The sequence below is a fragment of the Pseudoliparis swirei genome, chromosome 4 (assembly GCF_029220125.1).
Source record: "Pseudoliparis swirei isolate HS2019 ecotype Mariana Trench chromosome 4, NWPU_hadal_v1, whole genome shotgun sequence".
NCBI classification, from domain to species: domain Eukaryota; kingdom Metazoa; phylum Chordata; class Actinopteri; order Perciformes; family Liparidae; genus Pseudoliparis; species Pseudoliparis swirei.
The window spans coordinates 269974-287920 of record NC_079391.1 but is presented as its reverse complement, the minus strand read 5'-3'; the positions used below and the strand labels follow the sequence as shown (position 1 = coordinate 287920).

The 17947-nt window shown below is 49.5% G+C and overlaps 1 protein-coding gene and 1 long non-coding RNA gene across 7 annotated transcripts in view; one reads left to right on the top strand and one right to left on the bottom strand.

Annotated features, from left to right (window-relative positions):
• LOC130193128 (DNA-directed RNA polymerase II subunit RPB1-like) overlaps positions 1-2234 on the bottom strand; it is a 65391-nt gene extending 63157 nt beyond the window's left edge. For 3 of the 6 annotated variants that reach the window (XM_056413486.1, XM_056413483.1, XM_056413485.1), the window contains exon 1: positions 1-2234. This exon is cut by the window's left edge and continues 571 nt beyond it. In XM_056413486.1, the coding sequence (XP_056269461.1) occupies positions 110-1939 (1830 nt within the window). In that variant the 5' untranslated portion in view covers positions 1940-2234 and the 3' untranslated portion in view covers positions 1-109. The other 3 variants (XM_056413488.1, XM_056413484.1, XM_056413487.1) reach the window with 3 other exon arrangements.
• Positions 2235-9894: 7660 nt separating this feature from the next.
• LOC130192974 (uncharacterized) lies at positions 9895-12673 on the top strand. Its single transcript, XR_008831488.1, has 2 exons — positions 9895-10287; positions 12295-12673. It is a non-coding gene; the product is annotated as an uncharacterized LOC130192974 (long non-coding RNA).
• The last annotated feature ends 5274 nt before the right edge of the window (positions 12674-17947 follow it).

Genomic DNA, 17947 nt, shown 5'->3' with positions numbered 1-17947 from the left:
GGAGAAACAGAGGAGACACAGAGGAGACAGAACACAGGAGACACAGAGCAGGGCGTTACACTTTAGGAGTTTAGGACTTTAGACGGGGTACAGTCAGGTGACCGTAGGTTCATGCAGACTGACCGGATGCTGGTCCATATCTACTGGATGCTGGTCCATACCTACCGGATGCTGGTCCATATCTACTGGATACTGGTCCATACCTACCGGATGCTGGTCCATACCTACCGGATACTGGTCCATACCTACCGGATGCTGGTCCATAGCTACCGGATACTGGTCCATACCTACCGGATACTGGTACATATCTACTGGATGCTGGTCCATACCTACCGGATACTGGTACATATCTACTGGATGCTGGTCCATACCTACCGGATGCTTGTCCATACCTACCGGATACTGGTCCATACAGACTGGATGCTGGTCCATTCCTACCGGATACTGGTCCATAAATACTGGATGCTGGTCCATACCTACCGGATACTGGTCCATACAGACTGGATACTGGTCCATACCTACCGGATGCTAGTCCATACCTCCCGGATACTGGTACATATCTACTGGATGCTGGTCCATACCTACCGGATGCTTGTCTATACCTACCGGATACTGGTCCATACAGACTGGATACTGGTCCATAGCTACCGGATGCTGGTCCATATCTACTGGATGCTGGTCCATACCTACCGGATGCTGGTCCATATCTACTGGATACTGGTCCATACCTACCGGATGCTGGTCCATACCTACCGGATACTGGTCCATACCTACCGGATGCTGGTCCATAGCTACCGGATACTGGTCCATACCTACCGGATACTGGTACATATCTACTGGATGCTGGTCCATACCTACCGGATACTGGTACATATCTACTGGATGCTGGTCCATACCTACCGGATGCTTGTCCATACCTACCGGATACTGGTCCATACAGACTGGATGCTGGTCCATTCCTACCGGATACTGGTCCATAAATACTGGATGCTGGTCCATACCTACCGGATACTGGTCCATACAGACTGGATACTGGTCCATACCTACCGGATGCTAGTCCATACCTCCCGGATACTGGTACATATCTACTGGATGCTGGTCCATACCTACCGGATGCTTGTCTATACCTACCGGATACTGGTCCATACAGACTGGATGCTGGTCCATACCTACCGGATGCTAGTCCATACCTACCGGATGGTGGTCCATACAGACTGGATGCTGGTCCATACCTACCGGATGCTAGTCCATACCTACCGGATACTGGTCCATACAGACTGGATGCTGGTCCATACAGACCGGATGCTGGTCCATACAGACTGGATGCTGGTCCATACCTACTGGATACTGGTCCATACAGACTGGATGCTGGTCCATACCTACCGGATACTGGTCCATACAGACTGGATGCTGGTCCATACCTACCGGATACTGGTCCATACAGACTGGATGCTGGTCCATACAGACCGGATGCTGGTCCATACAGACTGGATGCTGGTCCATACCTACCGGATACTGGTCCATACAGACTGGATGCTGGTCCATACAGACCGGATGCTGGTCCATACAGACTGGATGCTGGTCCATACCTACCGGATACTGGTCCATACAGACTGGATGCTGGTCCATACAGACCGGATACTGGTCCATACAGACTGGATGCTGGTCCATTCCTACCGGATACTGGTCCATAAATACTGGATGCTGGTCCATACCTACCGGATACTGGTCCATACAGACTGGATGCTGGTCCATACCTACCGGATGCTGGTCCACACAGACCAGATAACGGTCTGCATGAGCCTGACCAGTGGGATGAGGTGGACTGAGCACCAGCTCCCAGAGCCACCGCGGTGCTTGAGGTGATAACAGCTGCTGTGTCTGCAGCTCTCAGAGGCTGTAAATATAAATCAGATACCAAACACACTTCTGAAAGCATGCGTGCTATCGAGGGATTATCGTCTTCTTCGTCTTCTCAGTTTGATGTTGTTGGTCTGGTCTGCAGCTGTTGTTGTTGTTGTGCTGCCCTCATCGTGGAAGAGAAGATGACAACAGGCTTGGGAAAATTGCCAGTAATAGAACAACGATATGAAGTTCTCTGTTGGGGGAGGGGACATGCGTCACCTAAGGTTGATCTGAAGCTTTGGAATGAAACTGGTGTCTCCATGTCTCCGTGTCTTCGTGTCTTCATGTCTCCGTGTCTCCATGTCATCGTGTCTTCATGTCTCCGTGTCTTCATGTCTCCGTGTCTTCATGTCTCCGTGTCTTCATGTCTCCATGTCTTCATGTCTCCATGTCTTCATGTCTTCATGTCTCCATGTCTTCATGTCTTCATGTCTTCATGTCTCCATGTCTCCATGTCTTCATGTCTCCATGTCTTCATGTCTCCATGTCTCCATGTCTTCATGTCTTCATGTCTCCATGTCTCCATGTCTTCATGTCTCCATGTCTCCATGTCTTCATGTCTTCATGTCTTCATGTCTCCATGTCTTCATGTCTCCATGTCTTCATGTAAATGCTTCTCTGTGGTCCACCAATTAATATAAAAGAATATCTGTCCTTAGAGATAAATGTATCCAGGATTCAATCTTCTGTCTTCTGAATATTGTTCACACCTCACAAACCTTGTGTGGACGCCCAAGAGAAGGGAACCTGAGCCGAGGAAGCAGCAGAGAGCTGTAGACGTGATGTTGAGGAGCCCTCACAGGCTGCCATTAGGATCTCCTCCTCATGAGGAGGTGAGGCTGATGCCTCTCCATCCTCTGGACCGAGGTCCCACTCAGAGACCACTTTGATGTCCCTGACATGTCTCTGAGTGACTTCAATGCTAAAAGGAAACTAATTCCAGTTCTAGGAAAGGCACTTAGGAGGGAGAAAGACCTCTTGATCCAGGAGGACTGATACCGGCCTTCGGCTCCGGCCTTGTTTAAATGGACATGTCTTCCTGAGGACTCGTGTCTGGCTCCCCAGAGTCCACCGAGATCCTCCATCTCCACTCGAGATGTGGATCCACAGCCATCAGCTTTAAAAACATCAGCTCACAGAATCGCGTCTTCCACAGACCATCAGAGTCCCGAGCAGCGCCATGAGACCCGCAGGCAGGACACCGTGTGGTTCTTCTTCTGTGGTCCGTATCCGTTACTTCCTCTGGCTTAGTGGAGTAAGACCGGAGCTAAAGCCGGGATCAGGACTGGGATCAGGACCGGGCTTAGAGCACATCACATGGCGCTCTGCGTGCAGACGGCTCTCTAGACGCTCAGTTGCCACAACATTCACATTTATGAGCACCAGATTGGTGCCGAGTCGAATAAAACACGTGTTACTCCAACGTCGGCCTGATGTCGATCCTCTGGCTGCCTGCCAGCGGCAGCAGAGCCGTGAGCTCGATGCCCACACACACACCGTGACGGCTGGCGTTGTCTCCGTCACAGCGTGACCTGCGTGACCCCCGCGGACACACCGGGTGCCACACATTAGATGGGTGTTTGTTGCGTGACTGTTTTTTTATGGTCTGTCACGACTCACAACCCACAAGGAGAAGAGTCCAGAACCTCAGACCAGAACCAGAACCAGAGTTCTGCCATCTGTGAAGAGTTAGCAGCCGGCAGCGTGGAGGGTTTACAAATGGTTCTGGGCTCAAGGCCACCTCCTCATCTGGAGCTGGTTACCTCCAGCTTGAAGCCATGAGGCCGTGTGTGTGTGTGTCTGCATGTGTGTGTGTGTGTGTGTGTGTGTGTGAGCGTGGAGACTCTCGGCTCTCGTGACTCTGTCTGGGGAGAGGAGCGGGGGGAGGGGTGGCGATACTATCAAGCTCTGATTGGTTATGATGACATCCAGATAATTGCAGAAACACACACACACAGTTACACACACACACCGAAACACAGACAGACACACACACACACACACACACACACACCGAAACACAGACACACACACCAGAGACAGAAAATTACAGCTTAGCATGCGAGCGCCGCGCAGCTGCTTCCTAATGACGGTTCAGCTCAACTTCCCCCTCACACACACACACACACACACATACACACACATACACACACACACACACACACACATAGCACCGCCGGGCTCTCATGGACTTTATGTCTCAACTGGCAGCAGCAGGACACACGCAGGCTGCAGGTGGTCAGTACCTGACTCTCTTATCAACCTCATAATAATAATAATAATAATCCTCATACTAATAATCTACCTCATAATAACAATCAACCTCATAATAACAATCAACCTCATAATAATAATAAACTTCATAATAATAATAAACCTCAAAATAATCAGACTTGATTCACGGAGGATTTCTGCATCATTTCTCTGCTGATTATTCTCTGGATTTATTTTTAAAGTATTCAAAACTCACAGAGGAACCAACTTCCTGCTGATTTAAACTAAATTCCCAAAAGCCTGAAATCCCCTCAATAAATAACTGAATATCAATAAATAACTGAATATCAATAAATAACTGAATATCAATAAATAACTAAATATTAATAAAGAACTGAATATCAATAAATAACTAAATATTAATAATGAACTGAATATCAATAAATAACTAAATATTAATAAATAACTGAATATCAATAAATAACCGAATATTAGTAAAGAACTGAATATCAATAAATAACTAAATATGAATAATGAACTGAATATCAATAAATAACTAAATATTAATAAAGAACTGAATATCAATAAATAACTAAATATTAATAAAGAACTGAATATCAATAAATAACTGAATATCAATAAATAACTAAATATTAATAAAGAACTGAATATCAATAAATAACTAAATATTAATAAAGAACTGAATATCAATAAATGACTGAATATTAATAAATAACTGATTATTCTTCAGCTATATTCCAGTGATAAAGCCTTTCAGTTTAATGAAAGCGAAGCTAAAATGTCACGTTGTGTGTCATCCTCGACAGTGAGTCCCTCGTGACCCTGACCCCTGACCCAGTGACTCACACCTGTTCCATCCTGCCATTGATTGGCCTGATGATTCCTCTCTGAACAGGTGAGTGAGAACACGGCTGAGTGAATCTCAATGACCCCTGACCCCTAACCCCCTGTCTGCTGGACATGGTCACAGACAGCGTGTCCTGAGAGTCGTCTGTTCTGAATGTGTCCTCAGCTCTGAGACATGAGAGCCCACGCCATGCACTTTTATGTTGACATGTTGACGTGTTGATTTAGTTGTTTTTTGATGTTTTATGTTGACATGTTGACGTGTTGATTTAGTTGTTTTTTGATGTTTTATGTTGACATGTTTATTTAGTTGTTATTTGATGTTTTATGTTGACATGTTTATTTAGTTGTTATTTGATGTTTTATGTTGACATGTTTATTTAGTTGTTATTTGATGTTTTATGTTGACATGTTTATTTAGTTATTTGATGTTTTATGTTGATATGTTGACATGTTTATTTAGTTGTTATTTGATGTTTTATGTTGACATGTTTATTTAGTTATTTGATGTTTTATGTTGATATGTTGACATGTTTATTTAGTTGTTATTTGATGTTTTATGTTTTATGTTGACATGTTTATTTAGTTGTTATTTGATGTTTTATGTTGACATGTTTATTTAGTTGTTATTTGATGTTTTATGTTGACGTGTTTATTTAGTTATTTGACGTTTTATGTTGACATGTTGACATGTTTATTTAGTTGTTATTTGACGTTTTATGTTGACATGTTTATTTAGTTGTTATTTGATGTTTTATGTTGACATGTTAACGTGTTTATTTAGTTGTTATTTGATGTTGACATGTTGACGTGTTTCTTTTGTTTTTATTTGATGTTCTATTTCATCCTTCCTGACCACCAGAGGCGGAGCTTAGCACTGGATATCTTCCGTCTCGCACATACGCAGGTTGAGTATAAATAACAACAAAGTCACCTGTGACCTCGGATGACCACCCCACCGGGTATAAGTTCCGGTGTCATCCCGGGATCAGTTCTTTTTCATCTTCTCGCAACGCATGCTAACGACGATACTATGTTAGCATCAGCTAAGGCTGAGCTGGTACAGAGGTTGAAGTGGAGCTCGTCGCGGGAGCCTCGTGACCAACTGGTCAGAGCTGCGACCCCTCGCCCTCCAGAGGCTGCGACGAGCTCTCCCTCTGAGGGGGAACACGTGTCTCTACGGCGGACCGTCGAGCCGAGCGGAGAACGTACGGGTCTCTCTCGGTCTCCACCAGGGCACCTTCACTGTGAAGCTTCAATCGGGTGAGATGGAGCACAGTTGTTGTCTCTGACTGCAGATCTCTCAGTAGCAGAGCTCTCGCTCCTGCTAACTGTGTGCTACACAGGCGCGGCCGACTCTCTGTCGCATGCGGATAGCGTGTGTGTTGACCTTGGTAGCATCACCGCCGTGAATAGCTAGCAGAGTGTGTCCACTAAGGCTAACGGAGGCTACGCTAACTCTGACAGCTACCTCCTGCTCCACAGGACCTCGGCCCCAGTAGCGGACATGGCCAAATGAGGCCTTCGTCCCATGCCATCCATTGAGCTGACTATCACATCCATAGTTTTTTCCCAAGGGGACTTCGAGGCCGGATGACCGGTACCCTCGAGCCCAGTCGGTTCACAGGCGACCATTTTACCGGCAACGGCACGGCAACTCCCCCTCCTATGTCATACTTTGCCCTCTCAGCTTCTGTGCAGCAGGCTAGTATCGGCACTTCTGCCACCAGCCTCAGTGATGCTTCACTGCAGGCGTTGGCACTTGCGTCAAGAGAACCTGGGCGCCTAATGCTCTCCAGGGTTCAGACCAGCTGTGTGGCCGGCGCAGGCACCCTTGTCGGAGACATGAAGGAGCACCCTCCCTACTGTCCCAGTGAAATCAGGGGACCTGCTCTACATACCTGACTCTTCTTACTCGGGTAACCCTTCGCCTGACCAATCTTCGGGCGAGGCATCGACCAGGAGAACGGAACCAGGGCGCACCCCCCATTTCTGCTGATCTTGCCAACAACTCAGGGTCTTCAACAGGGCCACAGACTTTTTCTGGTGGCCCCCTTATGCCCAGCCAGGACTTGGTTCCCCTGTTTGCACAGACTTGTCAGCACAGTCTAGCACAGCTAGATGGTGGGATCTGCCATCCCAATCCCGGCTGCGCCCAACAAGGGGCTTGGCCGCAGGAGAGCAGAAGCAGCTGAACAGAATCAGTCCAAAGGACTATTCTCAACGTCAGAGTGCCATCCGTCTACAAGACATGTGCAGACGGAAGCCGCTTCCCAACTGGCGGACGGAGGGACCCAGTACGGTGCCTCGTGCCTACGGTACTCACGCCTCCGTCATCCCTTCTAGTTAAGGGTATGTCTGCCTCTATCCTGAGGGCCTACATAGCTGCCATTTCATGGCAGCATGCTAAAGCCGACAATGACGCGGCTCAGCCACAGGCTGGTGTCCCTCTTCATAAGGAGGGCCTCAGCGACTGTGTCCCCTGAGCCCCCTGAGAGCTCCTCCAGGGGACTTGCCCGTGGTACTGGAGACCCTATGCTCGCCTTCCTTCAAACCCTTGGCAGAGGCAGAGCTGTGGTTGCTGTCGGCAAAGACCTTTCATCCTTGCCATAACTGCGGCAGAGCAAGTAGGCAAGCTACACGCCCTGTCGGTCAATGAGCCTTGTCTGAGGGGAACTCGGATGGTTCAGGTGTCACCCTGCGGCCTAAGGCTGTGGCTTCCCCCAAGGGTGCTGGCACGCTCGGGTCTCAACCAGCCTGTCCAGCCTGCACAGCTTGACCACCATAACTAGTCAGCTATAGTGGATCTAAGAAGGGCTATGCCATTGCAAAACAGTGCCTGTTCCACTAGATAGTGGAGGCCATTACCTGTGCATAGGGAGTGAACGTCCGTGCTCTGCCATTCAGAGCAGGGGATCGTTCTACCAACAGTGTTCCTACATCACGGGCGACCCTGAGAGGTGTGCCCGTAGGGAATATAGGTGCATATATGTGCTGCAGCCTCAGGGGCATCGTTGAGCACATTCACCAGAGACTACAGAGTGGCCATGTGGTTGTGATTCTAGAGCTTTAATATTCTCTTAACTCAAACTAAATGTATTTCAAAAATAGATAAACTCAATCAGTGAACTGTGGTTGGCTCTTCAGTGACCCATGTCAGGGCTCCAGACTGCGACCAAATGGTCGCATTTTGCGCCTAAAATTAGACAAAGTGCGAGTAAATTTTTCATCAACTCGCGCATGCGCGACGAGTAAATTAGCAGATTTTTTATTTTTTTGTTATTAAATATTTTTGTTGCTGACAAACTTGTTCTACACTTCAGCCCACTATAGTCAGCGGTAATGCCTGAATGACTGGTTTGCTAACCGACATTAACTCCAGAAGAAGAAGAAAGGAGACGAAAATAGAAGAAGAAGAAGAAGAAGGGTTATAGGCTAATGTGTGAAAAGAGGCGGGACTTGGGGGTTATCGCGCGAATCCAAAGATTTGACATAGCGGTGTCTCCTGTAAACAATGGACAATGGCGAAGCGGACTATCAGTTCGTACTTTCTTCCTAAACCTAATGATATAGAGAAGACAAATCCAGAGAATGAGTCTGACTCAGATTGTGAGGAAACGGTCGTGGCGAAAAAAGGCAGGAAATTCAGCTTTCGCGATGAGTGGCTGCGCGAGTTCACCTGGCTGAGGTATTTCAGGGAGACCAATTCAATGAACTGTAAATTCTGCTGTCGATTCCCACAACATGCGGGGAACACGAAATGTGCTAATAAGACTGGCACTACACAATTAAAACACGACACGCTGATCAAACACAACGCCAGTCTGAAACATAAAATGTGCCGCGACCTGTGCAATGAAAGACTGCGGTCAACTCAGCCGTCACTCGGATCTCCGTGGTCAACTCAGCCGACACTTACATTTCTGTGCACCTATAGACTGATGTTGACGGTAAACGCATTCGATCGGGAGCGCGCGAGGGTTTTGATAAAGTTAGCGGAAGGATTCACGTGACACAACATCCGGTTTTGCAAAGTTAGCGGAAAGAACTACGTGAAACATCCGTTTTTCAAAATAAGATGTCGACAAATCATACACTAACATATACAAGTAAACAATTAACTGATTTCGAATCTTTATAGATCGTTTCTGAGATTTAGCTTAAATTATGCTAACATTAAAACTTTTTTACTGTACCAAGGAAGAGTTAATAAAAATAAAACTCAGACTTTTTATGTTAAAAATTCCTGTATATAGATTTCCCCAAGAGTTCCAGGAAATGAATGATGCAGCTGTGTTCAAGACAGTCCTGACTTCCATTATCCTGGAAATCAGACAAATCTACGGTCCCAATTGGGAGATATTTCAAATTAAAAGTCCTAAATGTTGAAAGAAATCGGTCATTTCTTTAATGTTTGAAGTGCTTTATATATGTCTTTCCTCATAAGCCCCGGCATTGACTGATGCAGCTGTGTTCAGGACAATCTTGACTTCCAACATTAAAGAAATGACCGATTTCTTTAAACCAGGGTGTCCGCGGGGCATTAAAAAGTCTTAAAAAGTCTTAAATTGCTTTTCCTAAAAATAAGGCCTTAAGTCTTAAATTGTCTTAAATTCAGATTGGATTGGTCTTAAATTTTTTGGGTGTCATGTCATTACGAATATGAGGCAATCTGTTCCACCAGGTCCGTATTTTGCTCCGGTCGCTCTGCGGTGTCTCTGGTGTCACCGGGGCCACGCCCCTTCTCTTAAAGGGGCCCCGCGTATTCGGTCCCATCCCCTACAACGTGAAGCATCGGCTACTTTAGAAACGGGGGGGATGCAAGTTCAGCAACGGCTTGAAAAGAACGAGTGTTTCTGGTCACGGTCGGTGAAATGCTTCTGAAGCTGCGTTGTGTGTCGGGAGACTTTCCAGCGGTGGAATCTCACGTGCAGAGCAATAAGCACAGAGACTAGCGAAGGCCGCCAGCAGCCCGCGGGGCTAGCTGCTGCTCCGCCGCTAGCTCCTGCTCCGCCGCAAGCTCCTGCTCCGCCGCTAGCTCCTGCTCCGCCGCCGGCAACGACGTCAACTACAACGCTGGAGGTCACCGGAGGAAATCCAGCGCCGTGCAACAAAGAGCTCATCACCGAAGACCAACGCTGCAGTGCGTTCTTCATTCTGTTCCACGAGACTCTGGACCAGACCACCGCGAGCAGACAGCTGGACTTCATGTGTGCTATTGGTGAAACGACCAGGTCCCGTCAGGATCCTGTGGAGCTCATGGGCCATGACACCGCCCAGGACCTACTTCAGCATCTCAAAGTAAGTCTCACATAAATATATATGTATTAACTATCCTCTTGTATATGAGTATGTGTATCATATAGTTAAGCTTTACTCATGTGTCAAGTTAATAACAGCTATGGATAGGCGCACTACACATTAGACTAATTAAAAATAGTTTTAGAATGGTAGTAGAGTGGTGTTTACCTGTCAATATGTCTACATAGTATTCACTAGGCTCAAGGGATGGCTCACGTTGTCATGTGTGGTCACGGTTGTCGCAGCAAGAGAGGACCCAACCGCCGACATTACTGCAAAAACGAATATTTAATCTTAAACAACTAACAGGAGGACAAACACGCGGACCAAACAGTACGAAGCCACACTGGGAATGAGACGAACAGGGTTTAAATACACAGGCAAGGTGAGAGGATTGGACAACGGGGAACGAGACACAGGTGGACACAATGAGGGCGGGGCCAGCAATCACACAGAAGGAAACAATCAGGACCAGGGCAGCCAATCACAGGGAGACAGACGACACAAAACTAGACATAAACTCCAGATCATGACAGTACCCCCCCCTCAAGGGACGAATTCCAGACGGCCAAGCGTTCCACAAGGGTGGTGGAGGGGAGCCGGAGGAGGGTCCAAGGCTGCAGAAGCAGTCCGGGGGGCGGGCCGCAGGACGATCACCAGGCCGAGGGGCGCGCTCTGGAGGGCGGGCCGGAGGACAAGAGCGGGGAGCTAGGGGACCGGGCTCAGGAGAGGAAGTCCCAGGGGTACCGGGGTCTGGGGATGGGGGCTCTGTGGGACCAGGACCAGGCGACGAGACATGGGGAACCGGGGCTGGACGGGACGGCTCATGGGGAACCGGGGCTGGACGGGACGGCTCACGGGGAACTGTGACTGACAGGGACGGAGGCGGGATGGGGAGAACCGGGGCCGGGCGGAACGGAGGCGCAATACCGGGGACTGGAACATCGGGGGCTGGAGCCAGCAGCGGAACACCGGGGACTGGAACATCGGGGACAGGAGCCGGAACACCGGGGACTGGAACCGGAACCTCTTGGACTGGAACCTCGGGGTCTGGAGCCTGTGACGGAACACCGGGGACTGGAACCGGAACATCGTGGACTGGAACCGGTGATGGAACTCTGGGGACTGGAACCTCGGGGTCTGGAGCCTGTGACGGAACACCGGGGACTGGAACCGGAACATCGTGGACTGGAACCGGAACATCGGGGGCTGGAACCGGCGACGGAACACCGGGGACCAGTACATCGGGGACTGGAAGAGATGACGGAACACCGGGGACTGGAACCGGAACATCAGGGACAGGAGCCGGTGACGGAACACCGGGGACTAGAACCGAAACATCAGAGACAGGAGCCGGTGACGGAACACCGGGGACTAGAACCGGAACCTCGGGGTCTGGAATCGGCGACGGAACACTGGAGACTGGAGCCGTCGTCATTGACTCCAGGGCCCGGAGGGACTCCCACATCTCCTCGAGCAGAACATGAGCGTAAGCTGGCCAGGCAGGAACCGTGCAGCGGTAACTGAAGGCTGGGTCCATTATTGGTGGCTTCGTTCTGTCATGTGTGGTCACGGTTGTCGCAGCAAGAGAGGACCCAAACGCCGACATTACTGCAAAAACGAATATTTAATCTTAAACAACTAACAGGAGGACAAACACGCGGACCAAACAGTACGAAGCCACACTGGGAATGAGACGAACAGGGTTTAAATACACAGGCAAGGTGAGAGGATTGGACAACGGGGAACGAGACACAGGTGGACACAATGAGGGCGGGGCCAGCAATCACACAGAAGGAAACAATCAGGACCAGGGCAGACAATCACAGGGAGACAGACGACACAAAACTAGACACAAACTCCAGATCATGACACACGTTGCTTAATTTGTAAAAATAGTTTTCATTCATATTGATCCAGTCTGACATTAATCTGAAGTGGTGGTGTCATGAAGAGATGTGGTGACTGTTGTTTGGCTAATGTCTGCCTTTTTTTTCTTTTTTCCAGGAGAATGGACCAAATGTCAACTGGAAGTTTTTGTATTCATACAGTTTGAAAAGGATTGTTTTCCTAGTATATTCACAAAAGCTCAGGAATAGACGTTTGAACCTGTGACACACACCCATCACATAGAGACATGAGAACTCACTCGCTTGCTCACTCACTCACTCACACACACACACACATTATATTATGTAAATGTATTTGCATTTTAAAAGCAGCTGGAAATGTTATTTATGTTATTTTATAGATTTTTTTGTTCAAAAGGAACTATGTTGCACGTATTTTAAAAATATATTTACTTGATTTTATAGACATTTGTTCATGGGACCTAAATGTTCTGAAAATGTTGTATTAATAAATATAATTTACAACAGCAATGACATTTGTGTTATCCTTTTGCATTACACCATACTGTTAATTTTGAACAGACATCAGTGTGTTTACTTTGAATTAATTAATTTAGATTAATGTGTATTTCCTTCGTACGTTAGGTCTTACATTTTATTTAGACGTGGTCTTAAAAAGTCTTAAATTTCACTGGTTTATTCCTGTAGACACCCTGCTTTAAACATTTAGGACTTTTAATTTGAAATATCTCCCAATTGGGACTGTAGATTTGTCTGATTTCCAGGATAATCACGCTGAAAAAAACTCTCGGCTATTTAATGTTTTAATGTGCCGCAGCGCGCAAACATGAGCCGCGCTGCCCTCACCATGGAGGAATCAAGCGCTCCCCTGGAGTTCTGCTGTGAGGAGCCACTTATCAGCCAATCAAAAAAAAGAAATGGTCTACACAATAGCCAATCAGAAAACAACCCGTATCTGGGTAAGATTCAATCCAGCAACCAATGAAAATAAAGCATCCTGGAATTGCGCGCGACTGACTAATATCCGAAAATTGCGTTCTGCGAGGGGGGTGCTGATGGAAATGTCACTCTTGCCTGTCTTCAAAACTTGAGAGCCCTGCGAATTGCTATTGAAGTTTAACACGGCGTATTTCATTGCCAAAGAAGAACACTTTGCAAGTCGATTTATAGTGTGCGCCCCTAAATTTTCTGCTTGCGCCCCTAAAATTTTAAGTTAGGGGCCACTGTGCTCCTAGTAAAAAAAGTTAGTCTGGAGCCCTGCATGTGACCCCATGTGACCTACGGTGAACTCATCTCTGAAGCAGCAACGCATTGAAGATGCATCACAGACCAGCATGTAGACACCAGCCTCCAGATGAACCAATCAGCAGCTTGATGTGGTCGTAGTGGGTGTGACCCGCTTCCTGTTCAGGGTGTGTGTACCGCCCTCCTCTGGGCCTCCTCTGGGTCTCCTCAGCCCCTCCCCTGTCTCTTGATTGGTTCATTCCCTTCACTCTCAGCCCCTCCCCTGGTGTCTTGTCTTTATCTCTGTCCCTGGTGTCTCTAGTGTCTCTGTTCACATGGTGGTTTCTAGTGTTTTTACATTTGACCTTGTCCTGAAGTGTTTCTGTTCCACTCAGACCTGCATAAGTCCAGTCCGTCTCACCTGAGACTGTGTGTGTCTGGAGGAAACCACATGGGGTCAGACCAGCATGAAGGAAACCTCTCATGAATGACATCACCGTCTCAGTCCACCATGTCACATGACTGCCATGGCCAACTGGCTGTAACTGAGACGTCTCCGCAGGAACTTCTGAACTTCTGTTCTCGATTTATTTCCTTCTTGCACGATATCTCACAACTGATCCCTCCCTTCCCCCATTCGCCTCCCTCCCTTCCCCCATTCGCCTCCCTCCTTCCCCCATTCACCTCCTCCTTCCCCATTCACCTCCTCCTTCCCCATTCGCCTCCCTCCCTTCCCCCATTCGCCTCCCTCCTTCCCCCATTCACCTCCCTCCCTTCCCCCATTCGCCTCCCTCCTTCCCCCATTCACCTCCCTCCCTTCCCCCATTCACCTCCCTCCTTCCCCATTCGCCTCCCTCCTTCCCCATTCACCTCCCTCCTTCCCCATTCGCCTCCCTCCTTCCCCATTGACCTCCCTCCTTCCCCATTCACCTCCTCCCTTCCCCATTCGCCTCCCTCCTTCCCCATTGACCTCCCTCCTTCCCCATTCACCTCCCTCCTTCCCCATTCACCTCCTCCCTTCCCCATTCACCTCCCTCCTTCCCCCATTCACCTCCCTCCCTTCCCCCATTCGCCTCCCTCCTTCCCCCATTCACCTCCCTCCCTTCCCCCGTTCTCCTCCCTCCATCTTCCTCTTCCTCGCTCTGCCTTTGTGAGGCTCAGCTGTGACCTCCTGTCCCGTCTGACCTCTGGACTTCCTGGATAATGGTTCTCAGATCCTCAAGGTGGGGACATTGTGGGGACGCCGTGGGGACGTTGTGGGGACGCCGTGGGGACGTTGTGGGGACGTTGTGGGGACGCCGTGGGGACGTTGTGGGGACGCCGTGGGGATGTTGTGGGGACGCCGTGGGGACGTTGTGGGGCCGCCGTGGGGACGCCGTGGGGACGTTGTGGGGACGCCGTGGGGACGTTGTGGGGACGCCGTGGGGATGTTGTGGGGACGTCGTGGGGACGCCGTGGGGACGTTGTGGGGATGCCGTGACTCCAGTGTCAGTGTCTCACTGAGCTGAGGACGTCGTGTCTGTAAAGATTCAAGATTCAAGATTCAAGATGTTTTATTTGTCACATACACACACAGGGTGTGCAGTGAAATGAAAGTGGCAATGCTCAGCAGGAATGTGCAAGGGCAACAAGTACACACTATTTACAAATAAAAAACAACAACACAATATTTACAGTAAGTGTGTGTGTGTGTGTGTGTGTGTGTGTGCCTAAGAGGGGCAGTTGTGTGGGTCTATGTGGGGGTCCTGGTGAGGTCGGAGTTCACAATCCTGATGGCCTGAGGAAAGAAACTCCGTCTCAGTCTCTCTGTTCTTGCAGCGTGACTACGGAGGCGCCTGCCTGACCGCAGCAGCTGAAACAGTCTGTTGTTGGGGTGGTGAGGATCCTTCATGATCCTGCCGGCTCTGGTTCTGCACCTCCTGGTGTACAAGTCCTGCAGGGTGGGAGTGAAGTTCAATAGTGCGTTCAGCCGAACGCACTACTCTCTGCAGAGCCTTCCTGTCCTGAGCGGAGCAGTTGCCAAACCAGGCTGTGATGCTTCCTGTCAGGACGCCTCTACAGCTCCAGAGTAGAAGGACTGAAGGATCCTCTGGGAAACTTTAAATTTCCTCAGCTGCCTGAGGTGGTAGAGGCGCTGCCTTGCCTTTCTCACCAGAGTGTCTGTGTTTGTTGACCATGTCAGATCCTCGGTGATGTGGACTCCCAGGTATTTATACCCGCTCACCCTCTCCACAGTAGTCCCGTTAATCCCCAGTGGTGAGTACGTCCTCTGTTGTTGTGCCCTCCTAAAGTCCACAATCAGCTCCTTAGTTTTGGTGACATTCATGATGAGGCTGTTGTCCTGGCACCAGAGTGACAGATCAGCAACTTCCTCCAGGTAGGCCTTCTCGGTTGTCGGAGATCAGGCCCACCACCACTGTGTCATCCGCAAACTTGATGATGGTGTTGAGCTGAACCTGGCCACACAGTCATGTGTGTACAGGGAGTACAGTAGGGGCTGAGGACGCAACCCTGGGGGATCCTGTGTTCAGGGTGAGGGATTTGCAGGTGTGTCTGCCCACCCTGACCACCTGTGGCCTGGCGGTCAGGAAGTCCAGGATCCAAGCACACAGGGGCGTGTTCAGTCCCAGCTCAGTCAGCTTGCCGCCCAGTCTGGGGGGGGCTATGGTGGTGAAAGCTGAACTATAATCAATGAACAGCAGTCTCACATAGCCCCCTCTGGCTGTCCAGATGAGAGAGTGTGGTGTGCAGTACCTGGGAGACAGCATCATCCGTGGATCTGTTTGGGCGATAAGCAAACTGCAGCGGGTCCATGGAGGAAGGAGGAAGGCGCAGATGTAGTCCTTTATCAGCCTCTCAAAGCATTTCATGACCACCGAGGTGAGGGCCACCGGTCGGTAGTCATTCATACATGCTGGAGAAGCATTCTTGGGCACAGGGACAATAGTGGATCTCTTGAAGCAGGCGGGGACCACGGACTCAGCCAGGAGAGGTTGAATATTGTGGTGAACACTGGAGCTAGCTGGTTAGCACAGGTCTTCAGTACTCGCCCAGATATGCCATCTGGACCTGCAGCTTTCCTGGTGTTCACCCTCAACAGAGCCCTCCTCACACTGTGCTCGGTCACAGAGAGTGTGTGTTCATCCCCAGCGGTAGAACTCACCTCGCTACGCTTAACGGTGTTGTTGTTAGCCGGCGAGCTAGCGCTGTTGTTGCTAGCCTCAAACCGTGCATAAAATGAGTTCAGGTCGTCCGCTAGGGATGCGTCGGCACTCACCATAGGGGGTCTGCTCTGGTAGTCTGTGATAGTCCGTAGCCCCTGCCATAGGCGCCTGGTGTCGCGCTGCTCCATCTGTGATTCCACTCTGTCTCGGTACTTCCTCTTGGCCTTCTTCACCGCCCTCCTCAGTCCATAGACCGCTGCCTTGTACTCGTCCATGTTGCCGGATACAAGACCGGAGTTATAGGCAGCAGTACGGGCGTTCACAGCTTCACGGATGGATCTATCAACCCACGGCTTTTGGTTAGGAAAGTCCCTAACTTTTACCGTGGGGACGATGGTGTCCGTTAGCGTTGCTATGAGGCTCATTGCTACTTCCGCAAAACTCGCTGACGTCACTGGAACTGGATTGGATCATGTCCCAGTCGACAATACTCAGAGCGTCTTGTAGCTCAGCCTCTGATTGGTCAGACCACCGCATTACGTTCCTCGTCACTACCGCTTCCCGCGCGATCCTTTGTTTATACTCCGGAAGCAGAAAAATGGCGGCATGGTCTGATTTCCTAACGGAGGAGAGAGACAGCCTTGTAGCCTCTCTTGAATGGCGATAGCAGTGGTCCAACGTTCTTTCCTCTGGTAGCACACGTAATGTGCTGGTGAAAGTTCGGCATGACTTTTTAGGTTTGCCTTGTTAAAGTCCCCAGCCACCACCACAGCCGTCGGGATACTTGTTCTGATGCCGACATAACACATCATGTAGGTCCGATAGTGCTACGCCGGTGTCCGCTTGTGGTGGAATGTAGACGGCTGTGGTGATGACCGAGCTGAACTCCCGGGAAGGTAGAATGGACGGCATGAGATCGTCAGATGTTCCAGGTTCGCGAGCAGGAACGAGAAAGAGTCTTAATGTTCTTGGGGTCGCACCACATGTTGTTCGTCATGAAGCAGACCCTCCACCCTTAGATTTACCAGACTCTTCCGTTCTGTCTGCACGGAAAACAGTGAAGGACTCGGTTGGGCATATGACTCGATCCGGCACCAGCGGGCTCAGCCAAGTTTCCGTCAGACAAAAGATGTTACAATCCGCATGTCCCGTTGGAATCTGATCCTTGCCCTAAAATCATCCATCTTATTTTCCAGAGACTGGACGTTAGCAAGAAGGATGCTGGGCAAAGGTGGACGGTGGGCTTGAACTCTCAGTCTGTTCCGAATTCCGCTCCGCATCCCTCGATGTTTTCGCTCGTCTCCCGTAGTAGCGGCTCCACTGTTGTTGTTGCGGTTCGCTCGTACAATCTCCGCCGGCCACGCTGGATCGATGGAAAAAGTGGACAAAAACCCTTGTTTT